At 38.9% G+C, this 17027-nt stretch overlaps 1 protein-coding gene across 1 annotated transcript in view; it reads right to left on the bottom strand.

Moving 5' to 3' along the window:
- LOC147361861 (ATP-binding cassette sub-family C member 4-like) overlaps positions 1-17027 on the bottom strand; it is a 147275-nt gene that overhangs the window by 102101 nt on the left and 28147 nt on the right. Inside the window, exon 5 of the mRNA XM_086328418.1 lies at positions 4997-5086. Coding sequence (XP_086184544.1) covers positions 4997-5086 — 90 coding nt within the window. The remainder of the gene's footprint in view (positions 1-4996; positions 5087-17027) is intronic.

Raw genomic sequence — 17027 nt, 5'->3', positions numbered from 1 at the left:
ATTCAGTTCAGTCACTCAGTCATGTCTGACTCTTTGCAACCCCATGGACTGATGTACGCCAGGTTTCCATGTCCATCAGCAAATCCGAGAGCTTGCTCAAACTCATGCTCATTGAGTCTGTGATGCCATCCAACCATCTCATCCTCTGACATCCCCTTCTCTTCCCCCCTTCAACCTTTCCCAGCATCACAGTCTTTTCAAATGAGTCGGTTCTTCCCATCAGGTGGCCAAAGAATTGGAGTTTCAGCTTCAGCATCAGTCTTTCCAATGAATATTCAGGACTGATTTCCTTTAGGATGGACTGGTTGGGTCTCCTTGCAGTCCAAGGGACTCTCAAGAGTCTTTTCCAACACTACAGTTCAAAAGTATTAATACTTCAGGGCTCAGCTTTCTTGATAGTCCAACTCTCACATCCATACATGACTGCTGGAAAAACCATAGCTTTGACTAGATAGACCTATGTTGGTAAAGTAATGTCTCTGCTTTTTAATAAGTTGTCTATGTTGGTCATAGCTTTTCTTTCAAGGAGCAAGTGTCTTTTAATTTTATGGCTGCAGTGATTTTGGAGCCCAATAAAATAAAGTCTGTCACTGTTTCCATTGTTACCCCATCTATTTGCCATGAAGTGATGGGACCAGATGCCATGATCTTTGTTTTTTTGAATGTTGAGGGTTTTCTTTTTTTCTTTTTTTTTAAATTTTATTTTATTTTTAAACTTTACATAATTGTATTAGTTTTGCCAAATATCAAAATGAATCCGCCACAGGTATACATGTGTTCCCCATCCTGAACCCTCCTCCCTCCTCCCTCCCCATACCATCCCTCTGGGTCGTCCCAGTGCACTATTTTTAATCATTTTTTTTAACTTTACAATATTGTATTGGTTTTGCCATATATCAACATGAATCCACCACGGGTATACACGTGTTCCCCATCCTGAACCCTCCTCCCTCCTCCCTCCCTGTATCATCCCTCTAGGTCGTCCCAGTGCACCAGCCCCAAGCATCCAGTATCGTGCATCGAACCTGGACTGGTGACTCATTTCATATATGATACTATACATGTTTCAATGTCATTCTCCCAAATCATCCCACCCTCTCCCTCTCCCACAGAGTCCAAAAGACTGTTCTATACCTCAGTGTCCCTTTAATACATTTGAATCAGTTCTAATGAGGTGGATGAAACTGAATGTTGAGTTTTAGGGCAACTTTTTCACTCTCCCCTTTCACTTTCATCAAGAGGCTCTTTATTTATTCTTCACTTTCTGCAATAAGGGTGCTATCATCTGCATATTTGAGGTTATTGATATTTCTCCCAGCAATCTTGATTTCAACTTGTGCTCATCCAGCCTGGCATTTTGCATGATATACTCTGCATATAAGTTAAATAAGCAGGGTGACAATATATAGCCTTGACATACTCCTTTCCCAATTGGAACCAATCTGTTGTTCCATGTCCAGTTCGAACTGTTGCTTTTTGACCTGCATACAGATTTATCAGGAGGTAGGTAAAGTGGTCTGGTATTCCTCTCTCTTTAAGAATTTTCCACAGTTTGTTGTTATCCACACAGTCAAAGGTTTTGGCACAGTTAATAAAGAAAAAGTAGATGTTTTCCTGGAACTCTCATGCTTTTTCTATGATCCAACGGATGTTGGCAATTTGATCTCTGGTTCCTCTGCCTTTTCTAAATACTGCTTAAACATCTGGAAATTCATGGTTCACGTACTGTTGAAGCTTCATTTGGAGAATTTTGAGCACTACTTTGCTAGGGTGTGAGATGAGTGCAGTTGTGCGGTGGCTGGAACATTTCTTGGCATTTCCTTTCTTTGGGATTAGAATGAAAACTGACTTTTTTCAGTCCTGTGGCCACTGCTCAGTTTTCCAGATATGCTGGCATATTGAGTGCAGCACTTTCACAACATCATCTTTTAAGATTTGAAATAGCTCAACTGGAATTCCATCACCTCCTCTAGCTTTGTTTGTAGTGATTCTTCACAAGGTCCACGTGGCTTCACATTCCAGGATGTTTGGCTCTAGGTGAGTGATCACACCATCATGGTTATCTGGGTCATGAAGATCTTTTTTGTATAGTTCTTCTATGTATTCCTGTTATCTTTTCTTAATATTTTCTGCTTCTGTTAGGTCCATACCATTTCAGTCCTTTATTGTGCCCATCTTTGCATAAAATATTTCCTTGGTATCTCTAATTTTCTTGAAGAGATTTATAGTCCTTCCAAGTCTATACTGTTTTCCTCTATTTCTTTGCATTGATCACTGAGGAAGGCTTTCTTATCTCTCCTTGCTATTCTTTGGAACTCTGCATTCAAATGGGTATATCTTTCCTTTTCTCCTTTGCCTTAAACTTCTCTTCTTTTCTCAGCTATTTGTAAGGCCTCGTCAGACATCCATTCTGCCTTTTTGCATTTCTTTTTCTTGAGGATGGTCTTCACTGCCTCCTATACAATGTCATGAACCTCCATCCACAGTTCTTCAGGCACTCCGTCTATCAGATCTAATCCTTTGAATCTATTTGTCACTTCCACTATATAATCATAAGGGATTTGATTTAGGTCATACCTGAATGGCCTAGTTGTTTTCCCCACTTTCTTCAATTTAAGTCTGAATTTGGCAATAAGAAATTCATTATCTGAGCCACAGTCAGCTCCCAGTCTTGTTTTTGCTGACTGATATAGAGCTTCTCCATCTTTGGCTGCATAGAATATAATCAATCTGATTTTGGTATTCACCATCTGGTGATGTCCATGTGTAGAGTTTTCGACTGTGTTGTTGAAAGAGGGTGTTTGCTATGACCAGTATGTTCTCTTGGCAAAACTCTGTTAGCCTTTGCCCTGCTTCATTTTGTACTCCAAGGCCAAATTTGCCTGTTACTCCAGGTAGCTCTTGACTTCCTATTCTTGCATTCCAGCCCCCTATAATGAAGAGGACATCTTTTTTGGCTGTTAGTTCCAAAAGGTTTTGTAGGTCTTCATAGAACCATTCACCTTCAGCTTCTTCAGCATTACTGGTCAGGGCATAGGCTTGGATTACTGTGATATTGAATGGTTTGCCTTGGAAACGAACAGAGATAATTCTGTCATTTTTGAGACTCTGCATTCAGTTCAGTCCAGTCTCTCAGTCATGTCCAGCTCTTTGCAACCCTATGCACTGCAGCATGCCAGTTCCCCCTGTCTATCATCAACTCCTGGAGTTTTCTCACTTTCAAGTCCATTGAATCGGTGATGCCATTTAACCATCTCATCCTCTGTTGTCCCCTTCTCCTCCTGCCTTCAATCTTTCCCAGCATCACAGTCTTTTCAAATGAGTCAGTTCTTCCCATCAGGTGGCCAAAGTATTAGAATTTCAGCATCAGTCCTTCCAATGAATATTCAGGACTGATTTCCTTTAGGATGGACTGGTTGGATCTCCTTGTGGTCCAAGGGACTCTCAAGAGTCTTCTCAATCACTGCAGTTCAAAAGCATCAATTCTTTGGCACTTATCTTTCTTTATAGTCCAACTCTCACATCCATACATGACTACTAGAAAAAACATAGCCTTGACTAGATGGACCTTTGTTGGCAAAGTAATGTCTCTGCTTTTTAAGATGCTGTTTAGTTTGGTCATAACTTTTCTTTCAAGTAGCAAGCATCTTTTAGTTTTATGGCTGCAGTCACCATCTGCAGTGATTTTGGAGCCAAAAATATATGCATAGTACATCATGAGAAATGCTGGACTGGATGAAGCACAAGCTTGAATCAAGATTGGTGGGAGAAATATCAATATCCTCAGATATGCAGATGATACCACAATTAAGGAGAAAGTGAAGAAGAACTAAAGAGCCTCTTGATGAAAGTGAAAGAAGATAGTGAAAAGTTGGCTTAAAACTCAACATTCAGAAAACTAAGATCTTGGCATCTGGCCCCATCACTTCATGGCAAATTTATGGGGAAACAGTGGAAACAAGTACTGCATAGTCATAAGGTAAGTGTAAAAAAGAAAAAAAAAAAAAGTGTGGGGTTGACAGCTGAAAGGAAGTTGAGTCTGGCTGGAGACCACCTATTTGGCATATTCCTCACAGGCTCCCTGTGCAGCAGCACTGAACAGGGCACAGGAGAAATAACAATCCCTGCCCACCAAGCCTTCATCATCCAGAGGAGGAGGAAGACAGTTCAGCAACACTGACAGCATGTGGCAAGAAGGGCTACACCAGGAGGACCTTTAGGGACACTAACCGAGCTAGGAAAGAACACTACTGCCTATCTAGTATTAGAAAAACAAAATTCTCCACAACAGTGTGAATGTACCTGATGTCACTAAATGGTGCACTTAAAAAAAGTTAAAACAGTAAATTTTATTGTGTATATTTTTTACTGTGCTTTTTTTAAATTTTATTTTATTTTTTAACTTTATAATATTGTATGGGTTTTGCCATCAGAAGATGAATGGATAAGAAAGCTGTGGTACATATACACAATGGAGTATTACTCAGCCATTAAAAAGAATACATTTGAATCAGTTCTAATGAGGTGGATGAAACTGGAGCCGATTATAGAGTGAAGTAAGCCAGAAAGAAAAACACCAATACAGTATACTAACACATATATATGGAATTTAGAAAGATGTGTATTGTGTATATTTTGTTGCAATTTTTTTTAAAATCAATGATCAAATGCCAAAAGTTATTTTACCACAGTTGTGGAAAGGTAATTAAAACACAAGTCATTTTCTATATATCATACATCCCACAAGATCATTCAACAATACAAACTATGACTATAAGTTTAGCAGCCATTCCATTTCTAACACTCAATCTGATTTTTTTCCACAGGACAATACGTATTTTTACATGTAAGTTGCACACAGAAGAGATGAGAACTGGATAACGACAACCCTTATCTTAGCTTCTCAACAGAACCCTGGCTGACACCAAACCCTGGCACTTGACTCCCAAAAAGCTGAACCCAGTGAAAAATGAAAGAGGATCCCTTAGGCACTTACCCTGTCAAACTTTTTCACATCGTTGGACAGCAGGTTGACTATCTGGCCTGTGGTGGTCTTCCTTATGGCTGAGTTATTCAGGCGAAGGGACTGAAATAAGAGAGGAAGCCAGAGAATTGGATTCCCATGTTGATACAAATTCATACTTAAAACATAGCAAACTGGATAACACTTTCTTGGGGTTACACATGGTATCAGGATGAGCAGGATAACCCCTGACAGTGGGGCTCTAGGGACCAATGTTTATCCTTCATCTCCTCAATGTGGCAAAAGCCCCGCCCACAAGGACAGCAAAGGGAGGAGTAGCAGGTAGAAACGAAATCCCCTACCCTGTTTCTCAATGAATTTGGGTCTGCCCAGAGTGTAAAGAATGTAGGTTTAGACTTAGGAGCAAAATAAATTTGAGCCTAACTAGATGAGAGTGGAGAAACTGGCTTAAAGCAAGAAATTAGAGGACTTGGACTATAAATTAGGGGACTTGGAATCAATCACACTGTATGTGAAATCATTTAAGAACTTTGACCTTAGTTTCCTCATTCCAATATGAGCAGAGGACTTCCCTGGTGGTTCAGTGGTTAAGTATCTGCCTGCCAATGCAGAGGACACAGCTTTGACCTCTCATCTGGGAAGATCCCACATGCTGCAGGGCAACTAAGCCTGTGCACCACGATTACTGGACCTGAGCACCCTACAGCCTGTGTTCTGCAATAAGAGAAGCCATCTCCACAATAAGAGAAACCATCTGCACATTGAAATTAGAGAGCAGCCCTCAACAAGAGAAACAACAAGAGAAAACCCATACAAAGCAACAAAGGCCCAGCACAGACAAAAGTAAATACTTATTAAATTCTTTTAAAAAATGTTTTTAAATAATATACAATAAAATGAGCAGAGAATAGTGTTCAAAATAATATTCTGGTGAGGAATCTATGGCCTTTAATACCTGACTTTACAAAAAAATAGCCTGTTTTACATGATCCCTTTATTTGGTAAAAAGTTCCAAAATATGCCCTAGAGATCAGGAATCTGAAGTGACCACTGTGAGATGTTTAAGTGGACCACAAACTGGAGGCATGGATCCAAACAAAATGTCAGAATTAATGAAAACTTTTCATTTAGTTCTCAAGTTAAAGAGAAAAATTAGTGATCAAGTAGAAAATATAAAATTATGTATCCATGATGAAAGAGGATATGGCGGTTTCTTAAAAAATTAAACATAAGATTAGTATATAGCACAACAGTTCCACTACTGGGAATGTACTCAAAAGAACTGAAAGCACAACCTTGAACAGATATTTGTTTACCTATGTTCATAGCAGCACTATTCACAATAGATATAAGATGGAAACAACCCAAAAGTTTATTAACAGATGAATGAATACACAAAATATTGTACATACCTATCATGAAATATCATTCAGTCTTAAAAAAGGAATTTAGTTCTGACATCTGATACAATATGGATAAACCTTGAAAATATTATGCTAGGTGACATAATCTGGACATTATATGCTTTCACTTATATGAGGCACCTGGAGTAGTGAAATTCATAAAGAGAAGTAGAATGGTGATGGTGGTGAAGGGATGAGAGTAGAAACTTAGTGTTTAATGGGTACAGATTTGGGAAGATGAAAAGGTTCTGGAGATGCATAATGGTGATAACTCCACAACAATGTGAATGTACCTGATGTCACTAAATGGTGCACTTAAAAAAAGTTAAAACCGTAAATTTTATTGTGTATATTTTTTTACTGTGCTTTTTTTAAATTTTATTTTATTTTTTAACTTTACAATATTGTGTTGGTTTTGCCATCAGCAGATGAATGGGTAAGAAAGCTGTGGTACATATACACAATGGAGTATTACTCAGCCATTAAAAAAAATACATTTGAATCAGTTCTAATGAGGTGGATGAAACTGGAGCTGATTATACAGAGTGAAGTAAGCCAGAAAGAAAAACACCAATACAGTATACTAATGCATATATGGAATTTAGAAAGACATGTATTGTGTATATTTTGTTGCAATTTTTTAAAAAATCAATGATCAAATGCCAAAAGTTATTTTACCACAGTTTTGGAAAGGTAATTAAAACACAAGTCATTTTCTATATATCATACATCCCACAAGATCATTCAACAATACAAACTATGACTATAAGCTTAGCAGCCATTCCATTTCTAACACTCAATCTGATTTCTTTCCAGGACTAGGGATGAGCAAGTAGGGCCTCCGCATAAACCAGGAACATTCAGATGGGCCTTTTAGAGCTGCTCTGCAGCACCAGCTTTTGCCCTAAAGAGTCAGCCCACCTGTAACCTACAAAAAAGAAACATCTTATTTCTTCACCTCAGCAGGATTCTACATGCATGAAAATGCGTGAGGAAACTGTCTCTCCCATGTGTCTGGAGGGGCTTCCCTAGTAGCTCAGCTGGTAAAGAATCCACCTGCAATGCAGGAGACTCCAGTTCAATTCCTAGGTCAGGAAGATTTCCTAAAGAAGGGATAGGCTATCCACTGCAGTATTCTTAGGCGTCCCTGGTGATTCAGCTGGTAAAGAATCCACCTGCAATGTGGGAGACCTGGGTTCAATTCCTAGGTTGAGAAAATCCCCTGGAGAAGGGAAAGGCTACCCACTCCAGTATTCTGGCCTGGAGAATTCCATGGACTGTACAGTCCATGGGGTTGCAAAGAGTTAGACACGACTGAGTGATGTTTCTGGAAATCCACATTACCTCTATGGTTTTACCTCAGCAATTCCTGACTTTGTAAAAAGACAATTCTTTTAAAAACCAAACAATCTAAATTGGAAAGGAAGAAGTCAAACTGTCACTATTTGTAGATAACATGATACTATACATAGGAAATCCTAAAGACACTACCAGAAAACTATTAAAGTTCATCAATTAATTTGGTAAAGTTTCAGGATATAAAATTAATATACAAAAATGTGCTGCATTTCTATACATTATTAACAAAGTATCATGAAGGGAAATTAAGGAAACAATCCTGTTTACCACTACATCAAAAAGACTAAAATGCCTAGGAATAAACCTACCTAAGGAGGTAAAAGATCTGTACCCCTGAAACTATAAGACACTGATGAAAGAAATTAAAGATGACAAAACAGATGGAAAGATATACCATGTTCTTGGATTGGAAAAATTAGTATTGTCAAAATTATCATACTACCCAAGGCAATCTACAGATTCAATGCAATGCCTATCAAATTACCAGTGGCATTTTTCACAGAACTGGAACAAAAAATATATATAATTTGTATGGAAAAACAAATGACACAAATAGTCCAAAAAAAAAAAAAATGAAGAAAAACAAAGCTGGAGTAATCACACTCCTTGACTTCAACCATAGTACAAAACTACAGTAATCAAAATAACAGTATGAAAGTGAAGTGAAAGTTACTCAGCCGTGTCCAACTCTTTGTGACCCCATTGACTATACAGTCCATGGAATTCTCTAGGGCAAAATACTAGACTGGGTGGCCTTTCTCTTCTCCAGGGGATCTTCCCAACCCAGGGATCAAACCCAGGTCCCCATATTGCAGGCAGATTCTTTACCAGCTGAGCCACAAGGGAAGTCCAAGGGAAGAGAGTAGATACTGGCACAAAAACAGACACATAGATCAATGGAACAGCATAGAGAGTCCAGAAATAAACCCATACACTTAGGGTCAACTAATTTAAGACAAAGGAGGCAAGAATACACAATGGAGAAAGCACAGTCTCTTCAATAACTGGTGCTGAAAAAATGCACAGTTCAGTTTAGTCACTCACTCATGTCCAACTCTTTGTGACCCCATGGACTGCAGCACACCAGGCTTCCCAGTCCATCACCAACTCCCAGAGCTTGCTTAAACTCATGTCCATCAAGTCAGTGATGTCATCCAAACATCTCATCCTCTGTTGTCTCTTTCTCTTCCTGCCTTCAATCTTCCCCAGTATCAGGGTCTTTTCCAATGAATCAGTTCTTCACAGCAGGTGGCCAAAGTGTTGGAGCTTAAACTTCAGCATCAGTCCTCCCAGTGAATATTCAGGACTGATTTTCTTTAGGATTGACTGGTTTGATCTCCTTGCTGTCCAAGGGAATCTCAACAGTTTTCTCCAACACAATAGTTCAAAAGCACCAATACTTTGGCACTCAGCTTTCTTTATGGTTCAACTCTCACATCCATACATGACTGCTGGAAAAACCATAGTTGACTAGATGGACTTTTGTCAGTAAAGTACTGTCTCTGCTTTTTAATATGCTGTCTAGATTGGTCATAGCTTTTCTCCCAATAAGCATGCATCTTTTAATTTCATGGCTGCAGTCACCATCTGCAGTGATTTTGGAGCCCAAGAAAATGAAGTCTGTCACTGTTTCCATTGTTTTCCCATCTATTTGCCATGAAATGATGGGACTGAATGCCATGATTTTCTTTTTTTTTTTTTTTTTTAAGTTTTATGCCAGCTTTTACACTCTTCTTTCACTTTCATCAAGAGGCTCTTTAGTTCCTCTTGACTTTCTGCCATAAGGATGGTGTCATCTGCATATCTGAGGTTATTGATACTTCTCCCTGCAATCTTGGTTACAGCTTGTGCTTCATTCAGCCCAACATTTCGCATGATGTACTCTGCATATGAGTTAAATTAGCAGGGTGACAATATACAGCCTTAATGCACTCCTTCCCCAATTTGGAACCAGTCCATTTTTCCATGTCTGGTTCTAACTGTTGCTTCTTGACCTGCATACAGGTTTCTCAGGAGGCAGGTAAGGTGGTCTGGTATTCCCATCTCTTGAAGAATTTTCCAGAGTTTGTTGTGACCCACAACAAGCAAAGTAAAAGGCTTGAGTGTAGTCAATGAAGCTGAAGTAAATGTTTTTCTGGATTCTCTTGCTATTTCTATGATCCAACGGATGTTGGCAATTTGATCTCTGGTTCCTCTGCCTTTTCTAAATCTGGCTTGTACATCTGGAAGTTCTCGGTTCATGTACTGCTGAAGCCTAGCTTGGAGAATTTTGAACATTACTTTGGTTGCATGTGAAATGAGTGCAATTGCTCAGTAGTTGGAACATTCCTTGGCATTGCCTTTCTTTGGGATTGGAATGAAAACTGACTTTTCCTGTCCTGTGTTCACTTCTGAGTTTTTCAAATTTGCTGGCATATTGAGTGTAGCACTTTCACAGCATCATCTTTTAGGATTTGAAATAGCTCAAATGGAATTCCATTGCCTCCACTAGCTTTGTTCATAGTGATGCTTCCTAAGGCCCACTTGACTTCACACTCCAGGATGTCTGGCTCTAGATGAGTGATCACACCATCATGATTATCTGGGTCATTAAGATCTTTTTTGAATAGTTCTTACTGCTTCTGTTAGGTCCATACTATTTCTGTCCTTTATTGTGCCCATCTTTGCATGAAATATTCCCTTGGTATCTCTAATTTTCTTGAAGAGATGTCTGTTTTTTCCATTCTATTGTTTTCCTCTATTTCTTTGCATTGATCACTAAGGAAGGCTTTCTCATTTGCTATTCTTTGGAACTCTGCATTCAAATGGGTATATCTTTCCTTTTCTCATTTGCCTTTCACTTCTCTTCTTTTCTCAGCTATTTGAAAGGTCTCCTCACAATCATTTTGCCTTTTTGCATTTCTTCTTCTTGGGGATGGTTTTTATCACTGCCTCCTGTACAATGTTATGAACCTCCATCCATAGTTCTTCAGGCACTGTATCTGTCAGATCTAATGCCTTCAATCTATCTGCCATATCTACTGCATAATCATAAGGAATTTGATTTAGGTCGTACCTGAATAGCACAGTGGTTTTCCCTACTTTCTTCAATTTAAGTCTGAATCTGGCAATAAGGAGTTCATGAACTCAGTCACAGTTAGCTCCCAGTCTTGTTTATGCTGACTGTACAGAGCTTATTCATCTTCAGTTGCCAAGAATATAATCAATCTCATTTTGGTATTGACCATCTGGTGATGTCCATTTGTAGAGTTGTCTATTGTGTTGTTGGAAGAGGCTGTTTGCTATAACCACTGCATTCTCTTGGCAAAATGCTGTTAGCCTTTGCCCTGCTTCATTTTGTACTCTAAGACCAAATTTACCTATTATTACAGGTATCTCTTGACTTCCTACTTTTGCATTCCAGTCCCCTATAATGAAGAGGACATCTTTTTTGGCTGTTAGTTCTGGAAGTTCTTATAAGTCTTCATGGAACCATTCAACTCTAGCTTCTTCAGCATTACGGGTTGGGGCATAGACTTAGATTACTGTGATATTCAATGCTTGCCTTGGAAACAAACAGAAATCATTCTGTCATTTTTGAGACTGGATCCAAGTACAGTATTTCAGACTCTTTTGTTGACTATGAGGGCTACTCCATTTCTTCTAAGGGATTTATGTCCAGAGTAGTAGATATAATGGTCATCTGAATTAAATTCACACATTCCGGCTCATTTTATTTCACTGATTCCTAAAATGTTGATGTTTACTCTTGCCATAACCTATTTGACTACTTCCAATTTACCATGATTCATAGATGGAACATTCCAGGTTCCTATGAAACATTGTTCTTTACAGCACCAGAATTTACTTCTATCACCAGTCACATCCACAACTAGGTGTCATTTTCATTTTGACTCAGCCTCTTCATTCCTTCTGGAGCTATTTCTCCACTCTTCTCCAGTATCATATTGGGCACCTACCGACCTAGGGAGTTCATCTTTCAGTGTCCTATCATTTTGCCTTTTCATACTCTTCATGGAGTCCTCAAGGCAAGAATGCTGAAGTGATTTTTCCATTTCCTTCTCCAGTGGACCACATTTTGTCAGAACTCTCCACCATGACCCATCCATTTTGGGTGGCCCTACATGGCATAGCTCATAGTTTCACTGAGTTAGACAAGGCTGTGATTCAAGTGATCAGTTTGGCTATTTTTAAATGTAGCTTGCTCCTTGGAAGAAAAGCTATGACAAACCTAGACAGCATATTAAAAAGCAGACACATTACTTTACCAACAAAGGTCTGGGAAAACTGGACAGCTACATTTAAAAGGACGAAATTAAACCATTCTCTAATACCATATACAAAAATATACTCAAAATGTATTAAAGACCTAAATGTAAGACCAGATACTATAAAACTCCTAGAGGGAAACATAGGCAGAACACTCTTTGACATAAACCAATGCAGTGTATTTTGGGGTTCTCTCTCTTAAAGTAAAAGAAATGAAAGCAAAAATAAATAGAAAAGAAGTAAACTTTAAAACTTTTGCATGGAGAAGGAAATCATCAACCAAATGAAAAGAAAAAATACTGAATCATAGGAAATATTTGTAAATGATATGACCTATATGGGATTAATATCCTATGTATACAAGCAATTTATATAACACAACATCATAAAAACAAACAACTCTATTAAAAATGGACATAAAGAATTAAATAGACATTTTTCCAATGAGGAAATGTGAATCAAAACCACAATGAGATATCACCTCACACCTGTCAGAATGACTTTAATCAAAAAGAACATGAATAACAAATGCCGGTAAGGATGTGGAGGAAAGGTAACACTCATACACTATTGGTGGAAATATATATTGGACAACCACTGTGAAGAACTGTATGAAGGTTTGTCAAAGAACTAAAAAGAAAACTACCACATGACCCAGCAATTCAGCTTCCTGTGATATATCCAAAAAAACACTACTTCAAAAAATGTTCATATAAGCATTATTTACAATTGTCAGGATATGCAAGCAACCTAACTATCCATACACAGACATCCAATCACTGCAGATAGTAACTGCAGCGATGAAACTGAAAGAAAAATGATCCTTGGGAAAAAAGCTACGACCAACCTAGATAGCATATTAAAAAGCAGAGACATCACTTTGCCAACAAAGGTCCTTCTAGTCAAGGCTATAAGTTTTCCAGTAGTCATGTATGGATGTGAAAGTTGGACTATAAAGAAAGCTGAGCACCAAAGAATTGATGCTTTTGAACTGTGGTGTTGGAGAAGACCCTTGAGAGTCCCTTGGACACTAAGGAGATCAAACCAGTTAATCCCAAAGGAAATCAATCCTAAATATTCATTAAAAGGAATGATGCTGAAGCTGAAACTCCAATACTCTGACCACCTGATGCCAAGAACTGACTCGTTGGAAAAGACCCTGATGCTGGGAAAGATGGGAGACGGGAAGAGAAGGGAATGACAGAGGATGAGATGGTTGTATGGCATCACCAACTCAATGGACATGAGTTTGAGCAAGCTCCAGAAGTTGGTGATGAACAGGGAAGCCTGGCGTGCTGCCATCCATGGTGTCACCAAGAGTCAGACACGACTGAGTGACTGAACTGAATGGAATTGATGCTAAATGAAATAAGTCAGAGAGAGACAGATAAATACTGTATGATATTGCTTATAAGTGGAGCCTAAAAATACAACAAACTAGTGAATAAAACAAAAGAGAAATATGCTCACAGATACAGAGAACAAACTAGTGGTTACCAGTGAAGTGGAGGAGCCATATAGTGATGGGGGAGTGGGAGGTACAAACTATTGGGTGTAGGGTAGCCTACAATGATATATAGTACAACACAGGGAATGCAGCCAATATCTTATAATAACTGTAAATGGAGTGTAATCTTTAAATATCATATAAAATATCATATAAAAATGGAAAAAGAAACAATTCCTTAAGGCTAATCAAGTAGGCAAATTAATGCCTTTGGCAAATGTCAACTTTCATGTAAGCAACATGCCCCCCTGGAGAAGGGCATGGCAACCCACGCCAGTATTCTTGCCTGGAGAATTTCATAGACAGAGGAGCCTGGCAGGTTATGGTCCATGGAGTTGCAAAGAGTTGGATATGACTGAGCAACTGAGACTGTCACTTTCACTTTCAAGCAGCATGCCAGGAAGGGTCCAATTTCTCAAAGGCAACATTCCAAAGAACTAGTGGGAAGAGAAAGAAAACCAGGTGGACAATGGCTTACATGTGGAACAAAGAGTAAACTTTGAGTGAAACATCACCTCACAACTAATACAAGAGTTTCATAGTGTACTTCTGGTGAAATTTCCTATTTATTTATTTATAGGGATTAAACATGATCTGCAAAGACAAACTTCTAAACAATTTGTAGGGAAACCTGAGTATTCATCTTCTAAATAGAAGAAGGTGCAACAGAATAACAAACATGATGATTGAGGACAAGGAAGATGCTTGACTGGAGTGTATGGGCATTGTTGCATTTCCACATCACCTAGGAACAAATTAGCTTATGTTCTACAGTCTATGACTGACAGTGACATGCCAGACCCCCAGTTTCACACTTGTTGTTCTTCAATTGCTCAGTCATGTCAGACTCTTTGCAACCCCATGGACTGCAGCACATCAGGCTGTCCTGTCCATCAACAATTCCTGGATCTTGTTCATACTCATGTCCATGGAGTTGGTGATGCCATTCAACCATCTCATCCTCTGTCACCCTCTTCTCCTCCTGCCCTCAATCTTTGCCAGCAACAGGGTCTTTTCCAACAAGTCAGCTCTTCGCATCAGGTAGCCAAAGTGTTGGAGTTTCAGCTTTAGCATCAGTCTTTCCAATGAACATTCAGGATTGATTTCCTTTAGGATTGACTGGTTTGATCTCCTTGCAGTCCAGGGACTCTCAAGAGTCCTCTCCAACACCACAGTTCAAAAGCATCAATTCTTTGGCACTCAGCTTTCTTTATGGTCCAACTCTCATATGCCTACGTGACTACTGGAAAAAAAAAACATAGCTTTGACTAGACCTTTGTTGGTAAAGTAATGTCTTTGCTTTTCAATATGCTGTCTAGGTTGGTCATAGCTTTTCTTCCAAGGAGCAAGAGTCTTTTAATTTCAAGGATGTAATCACCATCTGTGGTGATTTTGGAGACCCCTCCCCAAAAAAATAAAGTCTGAAACTGTTTCCATTGTTTCCCCATCTATCTGCCTTGAACGAATGGGACTGGATGCCATGATCTTTGTTTTTTGAATGCTGAGTTTTAGCCAGCTTTTTAACTCTCCTCTATCACTTTCATCAAGAGGCTCTTTAGTTTCTCTTTGCTTTCTTCCATAAGGGTGGTGTCATCTACATATTTGAGGTTATTGATATTTCTCTCAGCAGTCTTGATTTCAGCTTGTGCTTCATTCAGCCTGGCATTTTGCATGATGTGCTCTACTGCTGCTGCTGCTGCTGCTGCTGCTGCTGCTGCTACTAAGTCGCTTCAGTCGTGTCCGACTCTGTGCGAACCCATAGATGGCAGCCCACCAGGCTCCCCCGTACCTGGGATTCTCCAGGCAAGAATACTGGAGTGGGTCGCCATTTCCTTCTCCAATGCACGAAAGTGAAAAGTGAAAGTGAAGGCGCTCAGTCCTGTCCGACTCTTAGCGACCCCATGGGCAGCAGCACCAGGCTCCTCCATCCATGGGATTTTCCAGGCAAGAGTACTGGAGTGGGGTGTCATTGCCTTCTCCAGATGTGCTCTGAACAGAAGTTAAATAAAAAGGGTGACAATATAGGTGACAATATACAGCCTTGACGTTCTCCTTTCCCAATTTGGAATCAGCCCATTTTTCCATGTCCAGTTCTAACTATGGCTTCTTGACCTGCATACAGGTTTCTCAGGAGGCAAGTATGGTGTTCTGGTATTCCCATCACTTTAAGAATTTTTAAGTTTGTTGTGATCCACAATGTAAATAGCTTTAGTGTAGTCAATGAAGCAGAAGTAGATGTTTTCTGGAATTCTCTTGCGTTTTCTATGATTCAACGTATGTTGACAATTTGACCTCTGGTTCCTCTGCCTTTTCTAACTCTAGTTTGAAAATCTGGAAGTTTTTGGTTCATGTACTGGTGAAGCCTAGGTTTGAGAGTTTTGAACATTACTTTGCTAGCATGTGAAATGAGTGCAATTGTGCAATAGTTTGAACATTATTTAGCATTGCCTTTCTTTGGGATTGGTATGAAAACTGACCTTTTCCAGTGCTGTGGCCACAGCTGAGTTTTCCAAATTTGCTGGCATATAGAGTGTAGCATTTTAGCAGCAGCATCTTTTAGGATTTGAAACAGCTCAGCTGGAAAAATGTGGGCCACTGGAGAAGGAAATGCAAACCATTTCAGCATCCTTGCCTTGAGAATCCCATGAACAGTATGAAAAGGCAAAAAGATTTGACACTAAAATATGAACTCCCGAGGTCAGTAGATGCCCAACATGCTACTGGAGAAGAGCGAAGAAATAGCTCCAGAAGGAATGAAGAGGCTGAGCCAAAGTGAAAACAACGCCCCATTGTGGCTATGTCTGGTGGTGAAAGGAAAGTCCAACGCTGTAAAAAGCAATATTGCATAAGAACCTAGAATGTTAGATTCATGAATCAGGTTCACATAGCCCAAAGATTAACAAGACTCTGCTCAAAAAAAGCTGAGGAAAGATATCTTTAATTTGCTGAGAAAAATATTCCTAAAAAATAGAAGTTTCAGATAAGTAGCAACCAAGTAACAGATGTGCTTGTTTTCATTTAAATTGCTTGGTTTTATCTTTCAATGAGGATTTTGTTTATTTTTAATGAAATATATATATATATATATATATATATATATATGCACACAACAAGATGTTCGACATAAATGTACACTGGGAAATGATTACTGTAGTTAAAACAGTTAACATATCCAATGCTTCATGTAGTTATCTTTTTGTGTGTACAGTGAAAACACTTATAATCTACTCTCTCAGAAAATTTCAAGTATACAACATGGTTAAATAAGGATTTTTTTAAAATGAAACAGCCAAGGACAAAAAGATATCTAAGATCTCATTTATCAAGAGCTCTCCAGCACATGACACTGGTGTATCTGTGACAGTTCATTTGTAAAGACATTGAAATACTTAACTCCTTTTATACTAGATAAGACTAGAGTAAAATATAGAATAATTTTATAGCATTTCTCAATACAAAAACACTAGAAACATCAAACCAGATTTTATTAAAACTGCTATAATGC

Source organism: Bos grunniens, chromosome 12 (genome assembly GCF_055505025.1).
Source record: "Bos grunniens cultivar Pamir isolate PY7600 chromosome 12, Bosgru_T2T1.0, whole genome shotgun sequence".
Lineage (NCBI taxonomy): Eukaryota > Metazoa > Chordata > Mammalia > Artiodactyla > Bovidae > Bos > Bos grunniens.
The sequence above is the reverse complement of the archived record's forward strand: the minus strand, read 5'-3'. Positions and strand labels throughout refer to the sequence as shown.